Here is a 24,130-nt window from a genome sequence, read left to right as displayed (position 1 = left end):
GAATCCCTCAGGTAGACAAGCCCTGCAGGTGAGCAACTGAGCATCTAGTGGGGAGGCAGTTGATCTAGCTATTTCCATGAATCTTAATTAAAATATACTCCATACTATAGCTTCATTATCTCTGTGTGTCAGTAGTAAGTAGTATCCATAGGCACCTACAAGCCCAAAAATGGGATTGGGGGCTCCCATTTTATTGGGTGCTGTACAAAACAGAAACATGTCAATCCCCGCCATGAAAGGCTTATATGTGATGTTTTTATGGCTATCTGTTTGCAGGTACCACAGTAAATATACTGGGGGACAATTAATGGCTGGCTCTCAGAAGGTGCATTACAGTGGGGAAGGGGCACTCTTCCTCACTTTTCCAGTCCATCCATGCAGAGGCAGACTTTGGATACAGGATCTGGAGAACCCAGTGGGAGAAGAGAGTTAGTGATGCCAGCAAAACTAGTGGCCCCAGAAAGGATTGGGCTGGATGCAGACGTGGTCTATTCACTATGGCCCCCCAGTGCTGACAGAGCTGTATTGGCAGAGCAGTGCTGGTTATGCCATTCCAAAAGTGTAGCAACAGCTACTCCCCAGTGGGGTCCCCCTGCATTAGTGGAGGCATTGTGGGTTTTAAAGCCATGATGACTCCCACAACCACCTACCAGACAGTATACCTGCTCCCTCAGCAGACCATTGCCTCAGAGGAATCATGAGTTTGCCCCATGCATGCACACAAATTAATACAAGCTCCTTAAATGTGCTTTGTTAACTGCAGTTTTTCAAAGACCATTCAATTTCAAAGTTACTGCCTTGAGGAGTAATCCCTCCTGACCTGTCACATACTCTGATGTCAGAGGTGTGACACATTTCCCTTCAATGTATCTCTGGATGCCCAAGGGCCCAGACACTTATCTGGTACTAAAGTTCTTTGACAAAGAGAAAAATGAGTGCTGACTGTGCCTCATTTCAAAGGGCTGCAGATGACATTAATCATATTCTACTGTCCCGCTCTCAAAGCCGTAATTAATTATGGGTCAAACCATGCTCTGATCTCACTATAGATCTGAATGTTCTTTCATTCTTACATTTAATGCATTAGATCCAAGAATGACTAACCACAGCAGTTTCATTCTTTAGACTTATTTTTACAAGGTAATGTGTGACTCTGTGTGTGTGTGTGTGTATATATATATATATATATATATATATATATATATATATAAATATAAAAAGAAGGAGAACATGATGGAGTGCTGTGTTGTGAAAGTTTTATCAGCATGTGACTGGGGTGACCACATTACTCACAAGTGGTCAAACCACAAGTGAAGCATGCTGGTCATCCCAATTAAGTGCCAGTCAGGTCTTTATACCACACCATGCTATCATGCATTCTGCACCCACCACTTGCCTTACAGTAAAACTATTTTTAAGATGTTTGAGTATATTAAAAACATATTGCCACAATTTTTCATATCACTCAACCTGTTCAGCTTGGCTCCCTTCGATGCTACATGCAAAACTGTACAGGTCTCAGCATGAGATAAAATTACAACAAATATTAGACTCCTTTAAAAGTGAACTAAAGGAGCTTTTCCATATATACCAGTGTCTTAGTTTTAAAGCCCGCTGTACTGTGACTTAATAGCAAATTCTGTGCCCCTTTGGTAAGAAGAGAATCTCCTGTTTCTAGCCCTAACGGGTCATGAAGTATTGCTTCCTAAACCTGCCACTGATCCTGAACTAACATTGATGTCCAGAGTAATTTCAGAGAGGGCATTCCAGAGCTGAGGGAAAGAAGGAAACAGTTTAGATGGGAGATTGTTTTGTGTTTTGTTTTAAGTGACAGGTGTTCTGAGTTCAAGTGGTGCTAAAAAAGAACAAACATTGTCTCGGGGTAAATGCCAATAAGATTGTAGATCTATCTGTGAGACTTCAACTGCCTTTGAATTTATTTAAAAAAACACAATACACATATGGAATGAAATAACTGGATCCAAAATTATGTATGTTTTAATTAATGCAACAAGCTAAACTGATGTAATGAGACATAGTTGGAGCTTGGCTGGAGAAGATATACAAGGGTCTGAAAAGTATGAAATTCCAGGCAACATAGGTAGCTTGCACTCCTCGCTATAGGAGAGAATTGCCTTCAGAACACCTTACCAAGGTATTAAATTAGTTGTTGAGCATATAATCAGTCTTGGATCACCTACGCTGAGGATTGTTATAGTGTGAAGCTACAACAATAACCCACTCATTCTACATTATTTCCACATTCTTCTATTTTTCTAAGTACAGGAAAAATCTTGTCTTAGTTTCAGGAGGTGGCATTGTATTATGTACAGCAGATGACTTTAAACCTGCTACTGTATTATTACAGTACCTACAACATCTCTATTAAGTTATCAACTTTAATCTCATGCTATTAAAATTAACTATAATTGTAAAACTGAAAATTGGTAATACAGTGGACTCTTATGTCAGATTCATTTGGGAAGCTCATTCCTGGACAAATTAGAAATTCACATTTCTGTATTTGTTAATAAGGCAGTAAACACATACCAGATTAGAACAAAATGAAGAACGCATCTTGGTCAAGTAATTTTTTGTGTGAAATTATATCCTAGCTTTGCCCATCCTACAGAAGAAGGTAGGTTATTTGATTTTCATTTTCTTTCTGAGTCTACTGTACTTTGCAGAACAACTTTGAACTCAAGCCAAAGTAAAAAGACATCTAGAAGAGAATTTACACAGCAGACTGTTGTTACTGCCTCCTTTGGATTGTCTTATAATTACTTCAGTGGAGCTGGGACAAGTTGAATTTAAGACATCTTTTTTCACACACAAAGTTCAGTTATAATTCAAGAAACACTTTTATTCTGTAGGAATTTTGTTTCATCATCTCATATCAGACCATGTTATATTTATAATTGAAACTGTCAAAATAGGTAGACTTATAATTGACATAACTTTCATTTTTATCGAGGCACTATCCTAGGGTTCAATTGACAACCATCATGAACTTTCAGATTTTAGGATCACTAATCTAAACTACAATAGTCCAAAAAACAGGGAACAGATTTTGTCCTATACCAGAATAGTCTATTGGTGGTTCTACCCTTTCTCAAAGTCCAATGGATTCAGCTGCCATCTTTGGACTTCCCAAGTCTTAATCCCAGCTCTGCCATTGACTATGTAGCTCTAGACAAGTCACTTAACCTCTATCTCAATTTTACCCATTCTATAAAGAGGATAGTTGTCTTTAGTTACCTTCCTGACAGAGCGATATTAAGATTAGAGTGTGTACTGCCTTACAAATATAAAGGACACATTTTCAAATGGGCCTCACCTGGCCTCCTAATATAGCACCTGCAATTTTGTGAGTACACAGCAATCAAAGGTGAGAATAAAATAATATAGACTCTATCACCATTGCAGGAACACTCTGGAAGTCAGATGTCTACAGCCTATTTTTACCTGAAAGTTAGTTACACTTGTACAATTTTAGGTGCAGACAGAAATTGTGGGTGCAATTTTAGAAGCAGTTTTCCTCTTCAAGATTTGCTCGACAACATGCTCTAAGCATGTATTATCATTCTGTTTATTATTCATCCTGTACTCTGTTTCAGACAGTGCCCAGTCCTGGATGATTCAGAGGAAGATATAAACCCTCTGTAATTCAATTAATTGTGCATAGGGAGAAATTTCTTTCCTGACTCTAGCTGAAGATTACTTTATACTCTGAAGCTCTCGTAACTGTATTTTAGTCTAACTGCAGAGCCTATTCTTATTTGTACGTGTCTAATCTTTTTTAATCTTGCTGTAGCAATAAGCCACATCAGTATATGTGAAAACAGGGTCATGGTGAATACCCAGAAGATTTTTGGATACACAAGATTGAGAGCAATTGACAGAATTTGGCAATTCAAGATCATCTTTTACCTCTTAATTTCTCTCCCCTTGCTTTCATTTATTTTAATGTTAACTTCATTATTGAATTCTGTAAAACATTTAGAGATATAGCTTTGTGCATTATGAGTCTACAATAATCTTATCTGAAACACACGCACCCACACAAGGTCATGTCCCCCAATGTCTGTCTGTTAACTGAATGTCTTGAGAGAATTTTTAGTGTAATTATTCCATATGTAGTAAATGTGGTATTTTTTGTGGTGCCAAAGCACTCTAGCTTGAGTGCTGAAGATGGTTCATAAACACTAATCACCAAACACTGTAATATAAATCTTTGGTGTCTTATTACTTTTACAATGATGACTCCCATCCGTGAATCAATGAAATAAGAATGAATGTTGTGCATAAAATTGCATACAAAAATAGCCTCACAAGCTCATATTTTGTAACACTCATCCTTCCTTTATCTTCTCCCCACATGGGTGATGTCATCCCCCCTACTGTTTTGTCATAGATTATAAGCTCTTTGAGATGGGGACCTACCGTGTTATGTCTGTAAAGTGTCATGCACATCCATGGCTATGTTCAAATAAATACAAATATTACATTAAATAGTGATCCTACACACCTTCCCGACTACAATTATAGCCAAGTCAATGTTGAACTGTAGCCTAGTCAAGGTAAGAATGCTAGATACACTTCTCCTTTCTCCCCTTACAACTCTCTCCTCCTTCTCACTGTTGTAGAAGTTTCTCATCTGCTTTCCCCCTTTAACTTCTCCACTTGTTCCAGTGACCCCATTCTCTTCCTTATTCTGATCTCCCTTGTGCTCACCCTCATTCCCTACCTTACTCTTCTCCTTAACCTCTCACTCTCCTCTGGCTTGTTCCCTCACAATACAAACATGCTTTAATCTCTCCCACCTTAAAAAAACCCACCCCATTCAATGAGTTTAGAGATGAAAGAGAGATGAGCTGTTTACAATTGCGTTCTGGAGCTTCTCTCCTCCAAATCAGTCCTAGGCCCTCTCCAATCCAGTTTTCAACCCTTGCATTGTCCTGAAACTGCTCTTGCCAAAGTCTCTATTGACCTCTTTCTAGCTAAAGCTCTGTATCAGTACTCCATCCTCATCCTCCTTGACCTGTCAGCCACCTTTGGCACTATCACCTTTGGTTCCTCTTCTTGAAATCCTGTCCTCCCTGGGCTTCTGTGTCTCTGTCCTGGTTCTCCTCTTACATCTCTAATAGCTCTTTCAGCATGTCCTTCAGAGGATCCTCCTCATCTCTCCTCCAACTCTCTGTGGGGGTTCCCTTCTTTTCTCCCTCTCTACCTTAACTCTGGATGAGCTCATCTACAAAGATAAATTCCACCACCATCACTATGCAGATGGTTCACAGTTCTAGTTCTCTACTTCAGATCAGTCTCCTTCTGTTCAAATTAAAATCTCAGTCTGTCTCTCTGACCTCTCCTTGTGGATGTCTAGCTGCCAGCTCAAGCTCAACATGGCTAAAACAGAGCACCTAATCTTCTCCCCAAAGACCTCTCCACTCCCTCCTTTCTTGATCACGGTGGATGGCATCATGATCCTTCCTGTCATTGAGGCCCATAATTTATGCATCATCTTTGACTCAGACCTTTTGCTTGGTCCTCACATCCAGGCTATATCTAATTCTTGCCCATTTTCTCTGCATAATATCTCTAAGAGATTACCTTTCCTATCCATCCACATTGCTAAAACTCTTGTCCAGGTTCTCATTATCTTGCATCTTGATTATGGCAACATCTCTCTCTCTCTCTGGCCTTGACAAATGCAACTTTGCCCTACTCCTACCCATTCAGAATAATTTTCCTAGCCTGTCACTTTGACCATGTCATCTCTCTCTTTGCATTCCTCTACTGGTTTCCCCTTCTCTATTGTATCTAACATAAGCTGCTTGTATTCACTTACATAGCTCTTCATAGTCAATCTCCGCTATTCATCTATCATCTTTCAGTCACAACTGAGGTGTCAATGCTTGCCTCTGATTGGCCTATGATGCCAGCTTCCATTGCCTATTTGTTAAATTTTCAGATAAGCACCTTTCTGCTTTTTCCCCTGCTACTCCACAAGCTTGGGAGGAGCTCCAATGAACATCCCGAAAACTACCTCATTATCCACTTTCAATTCCTCCTCTAAACTCTTTCCTATGATGTATATGAAAAACTTGACAACAGTTAGGCTGCTGGTGCACAGAGACCACCATTGGTTAAGCTGCCCAATACTGTTTCATTGTTTACTTGTTCTTCCCCATCTTGTCTTGCCATTTTATAAGCTCTTTGGGGAAGGGAACGCCTTTTTGTTCTGCGTCTGTACAGTGCCTAGCACAATGGGGTCCTGGTCTATGACTAGGGTGCCTAGGCACTACGGTAACACAAATAAATAATAATAATAACAATTAATAGAGGAAAATGCAAAATGGGTCACTCTAACTCTAAGATCTATTAATATTTCACCAAATGGAAATTCCACCAAATTTAATAAAATGGAAAGGTCCTCACACCTTTTCTGCAGCCATTATTTGTCTGTGCAGGGGAGTGACCTCTACTGACCTCCCCTACTCAGCCCAGCTATAGTGGAAAGATAACAGGGGACACTTGCCTGATATGGCCCTGTGACACGGTGCCTACACTGTGGGCTGAGGAAACCAGGCCCCCTTCACTCTACTAGGCATGCTCCAAGTGCACTGGTATAAAAGGGAGCAGCTCAGCTCAGTTGTGGCTGACTGCTGGGGAGGAAGGATGTATGCTGCTGTCTCCAGCCAAGGATCAGCCAAAGCCTGAGGCCATGGGAACTGGAGATGCTGCAACCCAGGTAGACTCCAAGGTATCTATGGAGACCTTGCTGAGTCCAGAGTCACAGGGGACTTTCAGACCAGGGAACTGGGAGATAAATGAGATGCCCAGACCGTGGCAGCAAGAATGATGGTAAGAAACAGCCCAGGGGAATTTGATAGGGGCCCAGCTAGTGAACTGGAATTTTGAGCCAGTGTGGTTTGGTCAGACCCCCTACCCCACCCACTGACTCAGTAGCACATGCCCCTGCCCTGGGCTGGGGTCTGGTAGAGAGGGAGGGCCTGGACCCCCTACCCAGGCTGCCACCCCCCTTTCTTGTGTGTGGCAGCCCCCATCCTGACTGACTCTGGCTGCTTGGTCTTACTGTCCTGTCTCACCAGGGTGAATTTACTGACTGGCCACTAGGCCTTACTTCCCTGCTATGGGGGGTGAACCTATGGACTCTGGCCGCTAGGCCTTACTGCTGTCTCACTGGGGTAAATTTACTGACTGTTGCCATTAGGCCTTACTGCTCTGCTGACAGAGGCAAATTTTCTGACTGTAGCCACTAGACGTTACTGCCCTGTTAAGAGGGGCAAATCTATTGGCTCTGGCCATTGGACTGCATTGCCCAGCTATTAGGGGAGAGTACAGTGACTTTGGCCATTAGGCCTCCTTACCATGCTAAGAAGGGTGAGTATATTGACTTGGATTTAGGAGTGTAATGGGGCACACTCACCACGCACTGGATAGTTTCCCTGTGAGCAAAAGGGCAGAGAGGGATGAACTACGGGAAGAACCTTAGCTCAACTCCCCCCAGTCTCCTCTTGAACTGGCCAGGCACATAGTGGGGAGTAGGCTACTCCAGAAAAGGGGACGAACGCTCCAGAGCAAAGGCAGAGCAAAGGCAGAGCAGGGGAGCCTTTTCCAGGGCTGCTCCAGAAGTGCTGCAGCTATGTGCTGCCCCTTACCCAAGGCAGACTGTACATTTCAAATCCAGCCCACAGCAAAGAAAGCCACAGTGGAAGGAGTAAGTAGTGTTGCCTTCCTACACAGGCTACCATTGTAGAGTGTGAACAGCTCCAGATACTACAATAGCCATCATTATTCATACAGTGAAGAGGTGATAAGCAGTGCCCTGAAATGAGGCTTGATTGTTTCTGAGCCTCAACACTCTAAGCAGCTCTCTGACTTGCCAATCTGGGATGGCTGCTAAGCAGCGCCATGCGGACAGGCAGTTAATCAGCAGTCCATGACAATGCTTTCAAAATGACTTTTTTTTTTTTGAGTTGTCAAACTCTCTCCTCCATCCTTTAAATATTACTGCATATTTACCAAGGAGAGAAACAGCAACGGGAAATACAGAGTTTAAATACTTAGAAGACTAGTACCTTGTTATAGAATTATACCTCTGTTCTCTTTTAAAATTAGCCGCTGTAACTATCTGTCTCCAGGTATTGACATGTGGGGAACAGGGGCCCCCTCCACCCCCTTGCCTGTCATCTATACTGTCCTCCCTCCCACTCCAGTTTGCAGCACATGAGGCGTTCTCAAACGAACAGACAAAAGAGAGGTTCTTTCCCTTATGAGAGAGAGGAATTGGGAGGAAAAAAAAAGGCAAAGGTGGCCTGCTTTTCAGACAGTCTTCTGGAGTCAGCTCTATGAGCTTGGTCTATGGGGTTCTATTGCCCCTTAGTGGGTCTATCACCAGCCCCTCCTCTTGGGGTGTACTGCTTTGCAGCTGGTCCATGCAGCGTCAGGAGTGATGACGCCTGTGATTGTCTTTCTCAGTCGCCCTGTTTCTGTTAGCAGTCTCCGAGGTGGAGCAACTCTCCTCCTGTTCTATCAAATGGCATCCTCCATGTGCATTTGGAGGCCAGAAAGTCCTGGGGCCTGCAATGCATTCTTTGCATACACAGACAACACACCATGGTCTTTATAAAATTAAACTTATGGAAACAAGACTAAATGCCTCAGTCTTGGTTTATCCCAATTGCACAGTTTCAGGTGCTGCTTTGTTTCCCTCTGCCCAGCATCAACGGGTATCAATGGGTCCAAATCCCTGCAACTAATTCCATCCCCATAACTGTCCATAATGCAGCAAAAAGCATGGCTTAATAGCAGGTCTAGCCTGGGACCTTTGGAAATCAGAGTTTAAATCTCTGATCAGGATAAATGGAAATTCTGTAGGTGAGAAAACGCAAATATATTTACATAATCTCTAAACATAATGTCAGCTAAGATGAATCTTAACACCCCATACTGTTACTTTGAAATTGCTGTGAACATCTGAAGTTGTACCCATTACATCCTGGATATATCATACAAAGGAATGGGTCCCTCATGACTTTTTCTTAGGCTTTAATAACTTTTGTTTGATAGAAGTATTTTTGAACAGCCTTTCACCATCAAAAGCAAAGTTTTTAAAGTTTCAAATGTTGCCACAGGGACTCGCATCTACTGTAAATGCAGCAGGTCCAGAAACACCAGAGAGTACAGAATTAGAAACCTCAGCAAATGCACTTCTTGGGGCCAAACTAGTATCAGGTTTTTTACTTTTCAAGTATTGATCTTGTCTGTAATGAAGGCCACGGAGTCTGGGCTGTGACTGAAGTGAGCAGTGAATGGCATGGATTGTAAGGATTTGATGAGGTATTAAGGATATATTTTGAAAGCATTGCACACCCTGGGACAAATTCTGACCTGAATGCACTGTGCAAGATGGAGTTTCAAGCCCAGCTTGACTCAGTGCCTAAAGTGTGGTAAATGAAATTCTGAAGACGAAAACCATCCTTTAGCAGCAGCCACATAGTGAGTTTCTGTGTTTCTATAGGCTTTTCCATGGTATTGATCAGTGTAGTGTCTGTGCACCTCAAACAAATTAATGGACTCCTCACAATACTCTTAACACAATACTCTTTCTTAACTTTCTTTTACTCAATACTCTTAACACAATACCTTAATTTTACTGATTGGGAACAGAGACAAAAGAGATTAAGTAAATATCAAAGTTCACACACAAGAAGTCTAAGGTAGAACCAGGAAAAATCTCTCCCCAAAATTCCACTCAATTAACTTTACCAGAAAACCCAATCTACCTCTCCCCGGTGCAGAGTCCATGACCTGCCTGCTACCACCAGGAGTGGTCATGGGAGCACTGGGAAGTGACACTGGGGGAGGAGGAGGAGGAGGCATCTCCCCAGACTTCCTGGTGTGGGTAACAGAATCTCCACAACTGAGTGACAATTAGGATGGGCCTTTAAGCAAGGGACCATAGAGTCATTGTGATTTAAGATTTCCTCCTGTCACCAGGCAGTCAAGTGGCAGGTTGATGCCATAGCTTCCAAGGGCTCACCCTCAGCCCCTAACTGACAGGAGTCATTTTGTTCCACACCCTGGCCCTAATCTCTCATCTTTTTGTGTATAGTTGCTTTGTAGAAGTTATTGCAGCCTAGATATGGATGAAAAATGTTAAAATAATTTCTGTAAATATGTCTGAGTTGTGTTTGTTTCCCCACCCAATCAAAGTTTAAATTAAAAAATTACTTGCACAATCAAAAATGTTGGAGAATTTTGACCAGTTCTGTCTCAGCCTGGGGAGATAGAAAGTAACAGAATTTTTGTACACGTGCCATCTGTAATTTTCAAAATGATTGTGTAGGTAAACGGAATAGAATACCTTCATGAAGAGAAACAAAGAACTTTCCTAATGGTTGTTAATGGTCCAATCCAGTTTAACAGAAACAACTACATTTTACATCTTTTGTTCCAATTAATTTGTTGTTGATGTTGCATCAGAGGTCATATGATTTCAGTGAACCCTATGGAGTAATGGCAAATGTCAACTACCATCTTTCTGTACCTAATGGCAATTACTATCTCATTGCAACCAATCTCAGTCATTGATAATGCTAGCCACTCTGTCATTGTGTCCACAGAACCCATGGCAGTTAGCATGAACTATATATATATAGGGAAGGGGACAGTAAGAGAGATACAAATTAGAGATGACTGGAGGATGACAGTTCTGTTTTGCAGCAACATTTGAGATTTCAAAATCGCTTTCATTTTCCATTGGAACACAATCAAAACATTTTGACCATTTTTGTAAAAAACAAATTGTCAGTAGTTTTTAGCTTGAAACCTGAGCTTTTTGATTCAGGAAGCAAGAGTGTGTTCGTGTCTGGCTAGGGCACTGGCTGAGATCTGGGAGACCAAGGTTCAAGTCCCTGCTGTCTTGGAGTCAGAGTGATACAGGATGAAACTCTCTGCTCTGACACAGGCAGAATCCCAGGCTAATGCTCTCACCCTCAGGCTACAGAGTGTCTCCTGTCTCACCCCCAAACCCCGATGAAAACTTCATTGAAACCAATATGTCTCAGCAAAACAGGATATTTTGATATTTCATTTAATCTAGAGAATTCTGACCAGCTCTAGTATGGATATTATGCTGAAGATCAGAATCACAGGGCCTTTTAGAAAGAAAAATGTTTCCTCACCCCAAAGAGAAGAAAGAGGAAAGCGAATCCAAACCATCAACCATTAGAAAAATACCATTCTCTATGAAAAGTATAGAGTTTCTGCAACAGCCAAGCCTAGACTGTTTTAAACTGTTTGTCATAATTTTCAAGTAGTTATATAATTTGATGGTAACTACTATGCTTATGGAAAGAACAAATGTGAAACAAAAGATCAATAAAATAAGAATTACAGCTTATTGTATCCCAATTCACTGTCTCAACAAGGCTTTCTGAAAACAGATTTAGGAAAATAACAGGCTCCCAATTCAATGGAAACCCATTATAAACGCCTTCCCTTCAAAAGATACAAAATCCTGAGAGTCCTATACCGCCCTCAAGCCATGGCAGAAATCCCAATGAGAGCTGCATATTCATAGATTGCATCTGAGAGCTTAGCTGCCAAAAGCTGTCTAAAAAACTGGAAGAGCTTTTCCTGACACACTGGCTATGAATCACTCTCAATCAAAATTGATGAAAATTAAGGGTTAGTGTCTGACTTAAATTTCAGTTCATGCTGGAAGCTGCGTGTTGATTGGTGGCACACTAATTACAGTGGGAGCATATGGTGGAGTAGCAGCTCTGTCACCCTTGCAACAGTTCTTCTGGCACGTGTGCAGGGAGTGGGGTTTGCCCTCTTCCTCTTGTCTCACATGTACCAGGGAGGTGCTAGCAGGGAGCTGTACCTATACTCCCCATTGGCATTCTGCCCACTCTTTGCATATGGGTCTAGGGAAGCAAGCCCCTTGCACTCTTTGTCCTTTCACACTTGATTTTTCAAGTGAATAGCCCCGCTGACTTAAATGGGACCACTCCTGTGAGTTTGTCCTGCTCAAGATGAGTATGTCATGCAGATTCAGGATCAGTGATTTACTTTTCCAAACAGCTCTTCTACGCAATACTTTAGTCAACATACTAAAGAGCTACATCAAATTATATTCATTTCTGACCATTAAAAAAACCCAAACAGAAAAATCAAAGCAAGGCTTGTTTGCTACTCTGAGCAATTTCACAGCATCAGATTCTGGGAAGTCTATTTAATACCTGTTGAAGGCGGTGCTGTGGGTTCTGCTGATAAGTCAGGTGATGGCAAACATTCCTTGGTGAATGTGATGTCATCAAGTGCTATGTCGCCCCTGTAGCCTTTCCCAACTTGCCCTTCAAAGGTAATCTGAAAGTCCTCATCTGCATCCAGAAGCACCAGTTTTCTCTGCCAGAAGTTTCCCTGGTTTCCAGTTAGGTGGAGTAGGATTTTGTCTTGGTTTGATGCTGTCACCTGATAGATGGTTAATGATCCAATGTTCACACCATGCATATGGTAATAAAATAATATCTGCAACCAAGAGTAATGACATTAAATACTCAGTAGAGAAAATTATGTATACTCTGTCATTATAATTATCCCAAATTTTCACTACAGAAGCATCCTCAGTTCTCAGAAGAGCATCAAAATTGGTAAATCATTTATTATCCAGGGTTTTAATTAAACACAAGGAAAAATATCATTAATAGTAATCTGTAGAACTATTCCTTCAGTAAACTAATGAAAGCTATTTTGGAAGCCAACATTTCAGGCCTTATAGAGCTGCTGGTAGACTGCTTCTGAGCAAATTTCACATTTAAATTTAAAACTCTGAAAACTGATGACACAGCAGAGGCAGGGAGCAATGTATAAACAATGTCCGTTAGCATATGCGGAGTATCTTGAATCACTCAAGTGTGACTCTTCTCAGGCTAATTATGGTGTTGTTGCTGGACTCTGAAGTGCCTCACCTGCACAGAGCTCTTTCCTACCCTAGTATGATTGCTTCAGAGTGAGCCTCTACCAAGAGACAGTAGGGAAAATAGAAGGACTCATAAGTAAAAAGCGACAAACAGAATATTGAACATGACGACTGTGCTCAAGTAGGATAACAGTAGATAAAGTACAAGGAAGAACCACAGTGAAGGGTTCTTCATCGCCTGTGAAGCATTTATTCTTATACTTTGTTCTCTTTCAACCAGATTCTAGTCCATGACAGAATTTTACCTCTCACTCCAAGACTACTTAGTCTCCTTAACAGGCTCTTGTGATGGATTTATCAAAGACTCCTTAAAATAAATTACAACTATGAGTTCGATATTTTCAACTAATATCCTGGTACTGAAGTAAAACTTGATGGTCTATAATTTATGGGATCATCTTGGCACTTGACAAAACGTAGACTCAACTCTCACTATCCTTCAGTTCTCCATAGTCCAACTTATTTTAATGACCGATTACATAGAATACCTATCATAAAGTTGTGTTCCTTTCTATTAGTATCACTTTCTACTTTTTGAAGGATACTGTTTTAGCTCAACTATATCTTGCCTTTTAACCACACTTTTTTTTCCCCTTGCCTTCTGCCTCCTCTTACATTTAGCAATTTGCATATCTTCTGTAGTTGAAACGGTGAGTGCATTGAAGTCAATTGGAGTTTTGCTATGGCTCTAATGTGTATACTTAAGTAGCTTCTGCACCGACTCCAAGGAATGTCAACTCATCTTCATTGCTAAGAAACAAGAAAATGTATCTACACTGGTGCAGTCCTGGGCCTTGAAACAGGTATTTTTTGTGGAACATAAGATTTTGTATATCAGATGAATACACTGGTCAACTGAGATTGGAATCTGAATCTCGCGGTAGCATCAACTGTAAATGGTATCCCCATTCCCATCGTAATATATATGTAGCTAAATATGCAATTCTGTGCATGAGAGAGAACCCTCCTGATCCCTGCAAGCAATCAATGTACCCTGTGAAACACAAGATTTTATCATCCTTATTTCATTATATTCTTTATTCCATTCCATGTCTACTTTGCCTCTCAGCCACTGATGCTCACCAGCACTTCTGAGCATCAAAATACAGTTGGCTACAGTTTACAAAGCCAGCCAGCCATGTGTGCATGCCAATATGATTCAAACCTGAGTTCTCTTGAAGAACTTGTATAAAAGGAAACTTCAAAACTGCAGAGATGTTCAAAAAAGTGCTTGAAAAGTGTCAAACCTGGTTTTGACTGTTTCAAAATGGGAAAAAGGTCTTCTGCCTAAAGATTAAAGGCATTTCCAAATACCTGATAAACACATTTATTCATGAAAAAGCTAATTGTTGCCTGCTGTGACCCTCCTCCATTCTTTTGGCACTTAATATACAGTAGAAATCAATATTCATACAATGGACCATTTATCATTAGTTATTCTATATTTCTTCAAAGCATATTTTATTGTTTACACATAGATGTTAAAAGGAGTGGGACTATGAGTCTGAGAGCATAATGAAAGAGGATTTAGACAGAGACATCTTCCAATATGGGGGAAGATTTTTTTTCAATATATCTTTTTTCAGAAGGCTGTTAGGAAACTGATTTGAAAACATAAGTTCATGGCCCAGAATTTCCAAGTTAAATGTTTAATGGTTAGTTTATTTTTTCTCTATTGACAAACTGATTTACTCATGTTGTATTAGTATAATAAAATCTAATCATTTTTGTTTAACATTTCCTGAATTTCTTATCTATAAAGGGTTTGGGATTTGACAAGATAGAGAAAGTGAAATAAAGTGATCTGGAAAACATCAAACCAACCAAAACTGTTAAAAGTAAATTCCCCAAATCACTATTACTTCTCTTTTTCTATATGAACTACCTGAGTAAGGGGTTAAAGTTTGAGCTGAGGTTCCATTTGAAAATTCAGTAAATCTATTTAGAAATGTGTTTGGAACTGAGGCAGTCTAATCCAAAGAGTAGCTCTGCATCTGTACACTCAGAGGATCTCAATCAGCTCAAATCAAAGGCTCTTTAAAAATCAAATTTAAATTGTCAGCATCAAGAAGATTTCTGATAGTTACTCTCCTGACATGTCTAGTTTCTATATGGAATCAAACTAAGATAAAGTAGCTGTATTGGTGTAAATCAGCAAAACAGAATGAATCACCGCAAAATTCGAATATAAAAATGAAACACCCTCTTTTACAGGTTAAAATGAAAAAAAAAAAGATAAAATTTGTGCAACCAGGCAGGCACTGGTATTGTCTTCGATCAAGGGACTGGAACTCAAGTTCCTGTATGAGGATGGATTAAGAATTTCAGCCATATAATTAGTAGTGGAGATACTTCAAGGTGATGGGGGGAGGAGGGGCGGTTGTCTTGAGATCAGAACAGCAAAGAACTGCTGAGCAGGTGTACATGTAAATGGATAAATTGAAAAGGCTGACACTTCTACTAGTAAGCTGGGTAGATATTTACATGCTAACAGTGATTTACTCTATCTTGCATTTATGAATTGAAATTATATTTCCTGAATGCTCGCTTTTAAACTCAAGATTCACTAGATTCCTTCCTCTAACTTTCAGGGCTGTACACAACTTAGGCTTCTCTTACCTCTGCCCACATCTCCTTTTATCTTTCACCTTGTCTTTACTCCACCCAAAATGCTAAATTAACTTTACCCCTTAATCTCCTGTCTTTTATCTTGGCCTTCTTCAACACCACCCTCTATGCCTGGAAACCCCTTCCCAGCTGTGCCTTCAAACTTCCATTGCCTCCTCCTTTGAATGTCTCATAAAAATATTTCTTACAAAGGCCTCAGATCCTTATTCCTCCAGTAGTTTTATGCATGCATGCTCATGTGTGCAAGTTTGGGTGCATGAAAGAAGGCAGGAGTTAAATACTGGAGGAGGAAGAAGGAAAGACAATGGTAAACAAAATTATTTTTTCTAGTGAAAATACATAGAGTTGGCAATATTTAGGTTTGATTCGGGTGTAGGGTTTATTATTTAAATAGGTAAGTGGATGTGTTATGCATGCATTACCAATTAGGTTAGCAAGAATGCTTTAATAACCCTCTTTTAATAGGCTACGTTAATCAGTCATGTGACAACCCCATTTATCTGCACATTGTAAAACCTTATAAATTGTAGAAAACAGGAGTAAATGAATGGAAAAATACAGTATATAAATAGAGCAAGTAATACTATAAAAACATTTCCCCCCCAAAATTCCAGAAATCCCTTTCTAGTGTACTGTGACTGCAGGAGCCACAGGCATATCTGTTTTAAGCCACTGGGTTAAGAAGATACAAAACAGCAGTTTAGCAAAGAAGGCAGAGGATGCACTGAAACTAGACAGCCTTTCAGTCCATTTTTTCCAAATGTCTACCAGGCTATCTTTGGGACCAATGACAAAAATGTGCTGTAGCACTTCAACAAATAAAACTTTACTCTTCCCTAGTTTCTGATAGATCAGTGAGAAGAATCTTATCATGTATTCGTCCATTTCCAGTTACACTCCCTTGTATCCAGTTGTTAATGTACCTCTATTCAATTTCTCCATTAAAGCACAAAGCAGATATATGCAGGGTTTTCAGTGCTTTTGTTACATAAGCTTTTTCTAAGACACCCACTGAATAGACAATATCTGCTTCTACTACTGACTACTTCCAAATTTGCCAGAGTACTTAATTTATCAACAGAAGTCATTCTTCTTTGATATTCTGCACTGTAAGAAACAAAATGTTTGTTTGGTAATTGGTTTCAAGGTCAACACAGGATCAGGATCATAATGTCTGTAGAACACTCTTTAAGAAACATGTTACTGATTATCTGTCACATTAGTGATTATTACTTTGTAGCATTCTACAAATCAAGCTCAGACCTCCCAGTATTATGCTTTGACATACCTTGCAGTTTTTGCTCCTTCTGCTTAGCTTGGGACTGAAAATCCTGGCCTTCTGCTCCGGCAACTGAGGGAATGAGCTCTTTATGAAGATGTAATGACCAGATGGCCCTTGCAAGGTATGATCAGCAGCTGGTCCAGGGCCAGATTTCAGGATGCTGCCAGTTCTTAGATTCCAATCAAAGTCATCATTCTGATCCTGCTCCCAGGCACAAAGATCAAATTCAAAATCACAGTGCCCCATGGATGTACCTGAGAAAAATAAAATATACTGTGTAAAAATATGGGTAGATCCAAAGAACCAGCTTATAACCAAATAGACAAACAAGTGATTTATCTACATCCTCACAAAGACAAAAACATGGACTTGTTTTATTAATGAGTCTTTTTAATAGACAAGTGGTTGGTATACTATCATAAAAAGACAGCTGATAATTAGATAATTTTAAAAGGATTTCTGATTACCAAACAGCCTCTGTCCTTTAATTCTAGCTTATTTTCTCTAACCATTTGCTCTCAGTAAGAATTAACACACACATTTTAATGGGCAATATGCAAATCGAGATGCTTATAACTGAACATTATTTTATGTCTATACATAAAGCTGTCAAAGTCTGATTATATGTATATGTATAAAATGCATGTTTGATACTTCCTGTACAGTTGTTTCACAAGTTTCAAATACTTAGATTTTTGTAAAGTGCTAAATTGATCAACATTTTAAGTCAGATATTCTTATAAATTTATGTTGACAGAATTACAATATTCTAAGAGTTTTAGCTAGATTTTCTTATAATTTGCTGATAATTACAAACCTGAACCAAAGCTCACTAAAGTTAATGGTCATTTTTGTATTTACTTCAGTAGGGTTTGGATTAAACCACAAATAATTCCTCTTGTTGTTGCTGGAAAGAACATATTTTGAAGCTAAATTCTTAAATCAGGATGGCTCATTTGGTTTGACAAAAGAAGAACTCCCAAAGGCCTTCTCTTAAAGTACAAACAGAACCTGAGCCTTTTCAGAGGTCTGATAAAGTTCAACATCTAAAAGGTAGCTGTATTTAAGTGCCATCTGTTTAGAAGTCTCAGGAGAGAGGCCAACAATTCTTCAAGCCCTAGAGACGGGCTTGCCCCAAAACAACATGGCCAAACACTCCCAAAATTTCTCTACTGGAAATGTAACTGTCTGTGAAAAAGAAGCAAGGAAAACTCAAAAATTATCAATGAAAATTCAAGCAAAATGTGTTTATTTTCCTGACAATTTTTGTTTGTGAATATAGTGTAGACTAATAATAATAACTAAAAAGTCTATGTTGTGCTAAAAGGATTAGCACATAGTCATTCAAAACATAATAATAACTTTGAGTTATGAGTAACTGGCCAACAAAATTCATAAGGCTACTGCAGCCACTATGTCTGTCCCTGTTCATTTCATTGAGTTTTAAGACTCCCACACTTGCTAAATCCATCTTTCTTTAGTAAAGCACTTATGTACATGCTCAAGCTTCTTTCATATAGAAGCATGTTTTTCTGAATCAGCACCTGAAACTATACTGATATTTAATATACCAACTAATGCTGCACATATTATATGTAAAATCCCCTTTAGCAAGTACCTCTATGTTGAACTGTGAACCAAGAGATATAAAGACATAGCCAACCTGTTGCTTCTGGAGTAACGGAACAGGGCTAGCGAATTAGCTAGTTAATCAGTTTGACAACAGTTGAATAATTAGGAAATAAACTATTTTATATTAGGAATGTTATGTATGTGATCAAAATTATATTGGCCCCACATGACCTACATGAAACATCTGTATCAAAAGAGGTAATTAAATAGAGCAAAAGCTAACCTATTTCTAAGCTAATGTCCCTTTCTAGTCTGAGAATTTCTGAAAAATTACAATTTCAATCTTACAACTGGGGAAATGAAAACTTAATTCTGAAGTATATTGTTAGCTGGCAAAAGTAACGAGCAAGATGCTTTGGAGAAGCTCTATGATGATTGTTTTGCCAGCATTTCAATGTAAATTAAAGCTTTATTATATATATAATAAAGGCCCCGAAGCATATATATATATAATGAAGCAATTTGAAATAGGTCATTCTTCTAGTAAAAATGGAGTAGAAAACTAAAAACTCAGATTACAGTTGAACTGCTTAGTGATACTGCCATATTCCTTTTCACAAAACTACTTTACTTATGAGCAACAAGGTCTCTCTTTATCAGACAAGGTGTGCAGATCTTCTCTTCCCAAAACTGCACCCTTACCCAGGAAACTTACAGCCAAGGTTCCACCTACTTCCTGGGCCTCTCCACCCACATGTTTCATGTTGGGAGGGTGGTACCAGGTTCTAAGCCCTGCTCTCCTCCCCAGCCTCTGAACTAAGATGTGGGGACACTTCACAGGGGTGGGGGTTTTATTTCCCTCCTGGACAAAGAGCCAGGTGCAATCTGGGCCCTAACAATTCATTTACTAAATTGACAGAAGTATTGTTTTCTTAGGGTGAAATTCATTCCTACAAACACAGTGGGACACCAAGTTACCAGGATTTGGTAGGGAATTCACTGTGGGAGAGAATAGAAATGGAAGTCATTTCACCCAACTCCAAAGGCAGGTCAGAGGGTGGCTGTGCAGCCCCTCCAGTGGTATTTGTCCAGCCTCTGGGCTCAGAAAAACACTGCTGCCCTTCTGAGTCTCTTTCAGAAGGATATGCATACAGTAAACATGTATCCTGCTTTTAGCCTACTTCCTGTAGGCACTTCCACATCAGCTTATTCAGAGCTGGTTCAGAGATCCCCTCTGGTGCACAGTAAGCCTCAGTGTACAATAAAGATGCCTGCAGTTTCCTAACACTGTTGTAATAATGCTGCAATATATTCTGCTGTGATGACATCATTCTGTGGTTATTATACTCCTGTGTAATTACACTAACAAAGCAGTACTAATGATACACTCCAACATATTACAATATTTGAAGAACAATAGCTGTGACAAATTTAATCAGCTATAGAATGACCAGTGCTTAACATATTAGATGCCTGATAAAAGCTGTGCCCTGATCATTCTTTCAGCAGCAATCTGCAGGGATAATTCCCAGATATTTGAAAGAGCTGACTGTCCTCAGAGTAGCCTTAGTCTGCCCGGTAACACTTGTAGTACCTGATCTGCTTTCCAGCACAAATATCCAAAGTTAAAAAATCCATCCTCTGTAAAGTGTTGTAAACAAAAACTCCCTTTGTGACAAGACACACCTCTGTACAAAAGTAAATCCTTTATCCACAAGACGGATTCACATACTGAACAACATACTAGCAATAGTGTCTCAGAAGCATCATCTTTTAGAGCACTGTTACATTAACTGTCTTTGTGGGTATTGCCTTGCAATATTGCTCTGTTAATGTTTTGGGTCATCATGGATTTTGCAGAGATTATGGGCCAGATTCCCCCAGTCTGGAGCAGAAAGGTGTAAAATCACAAATTTCTGAAGCAGTCTGGCTCTCTGCATTCAGGGGAGGCAGTGGTATCTAGAGTTATGGCCAGGGATCCATAAAAGCCCATTACTGAAAGCTACTAAACAGATGTGCTGAATCAGCATACCCTTCAGGCTTCCTGCCCCCACTCCCATCCTTGGTGAGCACGACCAATTTCTGGTTTTCTACACTTGAACCCTGCTGACTTTCCTCCTCTAAGGGCTCCACAGAAGCCAGCACAGACCTAAGACTTCTGGGGCAGTCTTTTTCAAACAGTCATTTGCAGCTTAGCATTTGGTAAAGGGATCCTTCTCTGGTGGCTCCACAGAATGAACAATTGTGACAAACAGTCATGGGTGGGAGCGGGAGGGCGGTATCCTTTAATGGCTCTCTGTTATGAGGCAGACTACAGAATGAAAAAAAAATGGAAACAGTACTTTTCTGGGCTAAATTAGGATAGACTTTACCATTACATAAAACTAGAAAAAAGCTCACAGTTGAAGAAAGATCATCCTTAGGTCAAGCCTGGATTATGACATGAAAAGAAAACCCTTGTTATTGTCCATGAGAAGGTTTGAATAGGATATACATACCATAAAACTAAGTATTGTAATGGTAATGGGCACCAACATCTTTTGTAACCATAAATATTTACAGAAAAAGTAACATCAAAGTCAAATATCTGGATTGCTTTTCTTTTTACTTAAGTTTATGTTTCATATTTATGAGAATTTTCTTCTGCCAAGCCACATCAACAGCCAATCCAAAACCATCAGTCCCAAGTATTACTGACAGAATGACCACCTAAATCCGGTTTACACAGAACAAGAGTTTCACCATGAACTGAGAGATGCGAAATCTTGAGGATAAATTGCAGAATGCATAAGCATGTACTAATCTGATACTTCTGGTGATCTGAAAGAATGAGTCAAAATGAGTTTTGTGATCTCAGCATATAGCCTCGTGGATACTTTTCTTCAGCACAAAACCACTAATCTACCATGCTTGGCAGTCTCCATTGTGAGTCGAAACTGGGATTGCACAGGAAATCATGTTAACATTCACAGAGACAAGTTTGTGGGGAAGACTGTATAGCATCTGCCTACCTTATATCCCTTATGTGTAGGCTCAAACCCAAGCTATAAAGGCCCCACTTTCACTGCTATCAAATTCACTGCCAATTTTTTCCCCCATACAAAAACCTATTAGACTGTAAATTTGAGCAATCAGCAATATTAGGGTTTGATTTATATTTCTGTCTCTAGAATGGAAATGGAGTCAACCAAATGCATAACTTATTTTGTACCGTTTAAATGAGTACACAGAATTAGAAATATAGGTACATCTTTTCTGTTCTTTTCTTTTGGGAAATTTGCCTTGAAAAAACAGACTAATCTTTATTTGTTATCATCATCCAAGGTAAGATAAAGACTCAGGACACAAGCCACAACTTTTATATGCCATTTCAACTGACTTTTCACCGTATTCACAAAGGTGAATGCTTTCTTCAATAAATGTTTTTAGACATTGTCTCATCCTGTTTGTGCAGTACTGATTAACCTGTAGTTGGTAAGCTTATGTCTTTGATCTGGTAACCAAATTTTAAAATATAAGAAGGGACTATTAAAAGTTATGGAGTCACAGAAATTTATTGAGAGCAGAAGTGAGCTGATCAACAATTTATTGCACACTGAAGATTAGATTTGACTACTTGGTCCTTCAGTTAGTTCAAAGGAAAATTAAACTATGAAGCACACATCTGCTGTTCACTTTAGTGATCAAGATTTTAACGAGTGAGGTGGCTGCAGTTTATGTATTTTTAAAAGCATTTTTTTAAAGATGATTTCATGAAAAACAACTGAAGTCTCCAGATTCTAGCTCCAGTCTCTAAGAATTTCATCTGTTAACATTCAGTGCTGTGAAGAGAAGAGGATGTGAAAAGGAGGCTTGGAGCCACTGTTACCAGAGCAAGTCACATTAGAATATGTCACAGAAATAATGTCCTCAGGGGACAGGGGAACACACAGGAGACATTTCTGTCCATTGTTCTCTTGTTGGCAAATTATAGCTAGCTGTTCTCTAATTTTTTCATTGAAAAAGTATCAGAAAACGGAAGGAAACACTAGTACGCTCTAGCACCTATTAAATTCAAGAAAAAAACCACTTAGAAAAAACAAAACACCACATACATTGTTCAGGCAACATATATGTTGCAAAGTACAATGACAAGAAATTGTAAAGCTAAGTTAAGTTGACCATTTTGCCAAGTCTGTGTTTTATGGTGATACTATGGGTCAGACTCTGAGACCCTTATTGAATGTCTCTTTGAATAAGGTGTTACTAAACCAATGGAAAGGGATCATAAGCTTGTTCTACATATTTAACAGTTGCATGGAATTGGGCCATATGTCTAATGAACACTGCTATAGAAACTTTAGGGCTGATTCTGGCCCTGCTCTTTCAATTTGGGCCATTCCAGTGTTTACATCCAGTGACTTTATTGGAATTCCTTCTTTTTAGAGTAAATTAGGAATGTTCCATCCAAGTGTCTCGGATCTGTTTGTTTTGATAGACAATGTGATTTCCACAAAAGAAATATTCTGCGGGAATATTTCAATTTTGCCAAAATGTTTCAACTTTTCTGTCAGGAAAATCAAAACAAAATACTTAGTTTCAGGTTGGGCCAACCAAAATCTAACCATTTAACTTTTTCAAACTGAATTGAAGTGTTTGGTTTTGGATCAGTTCAGCATTAACCTGGGTCTGCCTGCGGTGCCTTGGTGCCTCATGGGAGTTGTAGCTTAGGTGCCTCATGTCCCCACTCTCCTCTATGGAATGGGCTCCCCAGCTGGATCACTTTTCCCATGATGAACCACTGTTTCCCATCTGGCTGAACTATCATAATGCATCATGGGAAATGCAGTCTCACAGGGGAGCCTGACCCACACAAAGAATGAGGACATGAGGCACTGAACTATAACCACCAGGAGGCACTGCAGCAGTGCAATGATATTTAAGCTGTAACAAAATGCTTTGATTTGGTTCAACAAATTAAACAAAACATTTCAATTTGGGAATGTTGAAAATACTGAAATTAAGTGACATTTGCAAACCAAAATATTGTTTGTTCTGAAACAAATATTTTAGAACTTTCCGTTCTACAAAAAATATTGATATTTTGACTTATCTGAATTCAGAATGAAAACAAATGTGGAACTTAGAATTTTCCACGAGATTGAAAATTTTAATTTCTATCTACTCTACTCCTGGTTTACAGCTGTGTGAAATCAGAATCAGTCCCAGTATGTCTACACTGATATCACCATTCATGAAAACCAAAGAAAATGTTTGTCAGTGCAGAAACCAGAAACAGTGGGTCAAATCCTCAGCTGATATAAATCTGCACAGCTCAAATTATTTTAAACGGCATTACACTGATTTCCTCTAACTGAGAAACTGACCTGATGTTTACTGAATGATCCCTTCTTTGTCATAATCTAATTTTTGATGAGCTGTGTTCATAACATTTACAGAAACAACTGGTTGTAGTGTACCAAACAATACAGATTTGCCTGAATTTACCAAGATTTTATTGACAAAAGAGGCTGCCAGCAATACTGATATAGAGTATAGTGTGATCCAATCCTCTAGAGAAGTACACTTTTGATATGAAGTGCTGTTTTTGAATTTTAGACTGAAGATACTGTTTGTTGATTTCTGCTGAAAACTAA

General features: G+C 39.4%; 1 protein-coding gene across 1 annotated transcript in view; it reads right to left on the bottom strand.

Annotated features, from left to right (window-relative positions):
- Positions 1-24,130, bottom strand: part of MALRD1 (MAM and LDL receptor class A domain containing 1) — a gene marked incomplete at both ends in the record, with an annotated part of 444,317 nt that overhangs the window by 222,056 nt on the left and 198,131 nt on the right. The window contains 2 exons of the mRNA XM_084621129.1: positions 12,273-12,561; positions 16,929-17,176. Of these exons, the coding sequence (XP_084477255.1) occupies positions 12,273-12,561; positions 16,929-17,176 (537 nt within the window). The remainder of the gene's footprint in view (positions 1-12,272; positions 12,562-16,928; positions 17,177-24,130) is intronic.

The sequence above is a fragment of the Lepidochelys olivacea genome, assembly GCF_965140295.1.
Source record: "Lepidochelys olivacea isolate rLepOli2 genome assembly, chromosome: 2".
In the NCBI taxonomy this organism is placed as follows: domain Eukaryota; kingdom Metazoa; phylum Chordata; order Testudines; family Cheloniidae; genus Lepidochelys; species Lepidochelys olivacea.
The sequence above is the reverse complement of the archived record's forward strand: the minus strand, read 5'-3'. Positions and strand labels throughout refer to the sequence as shown.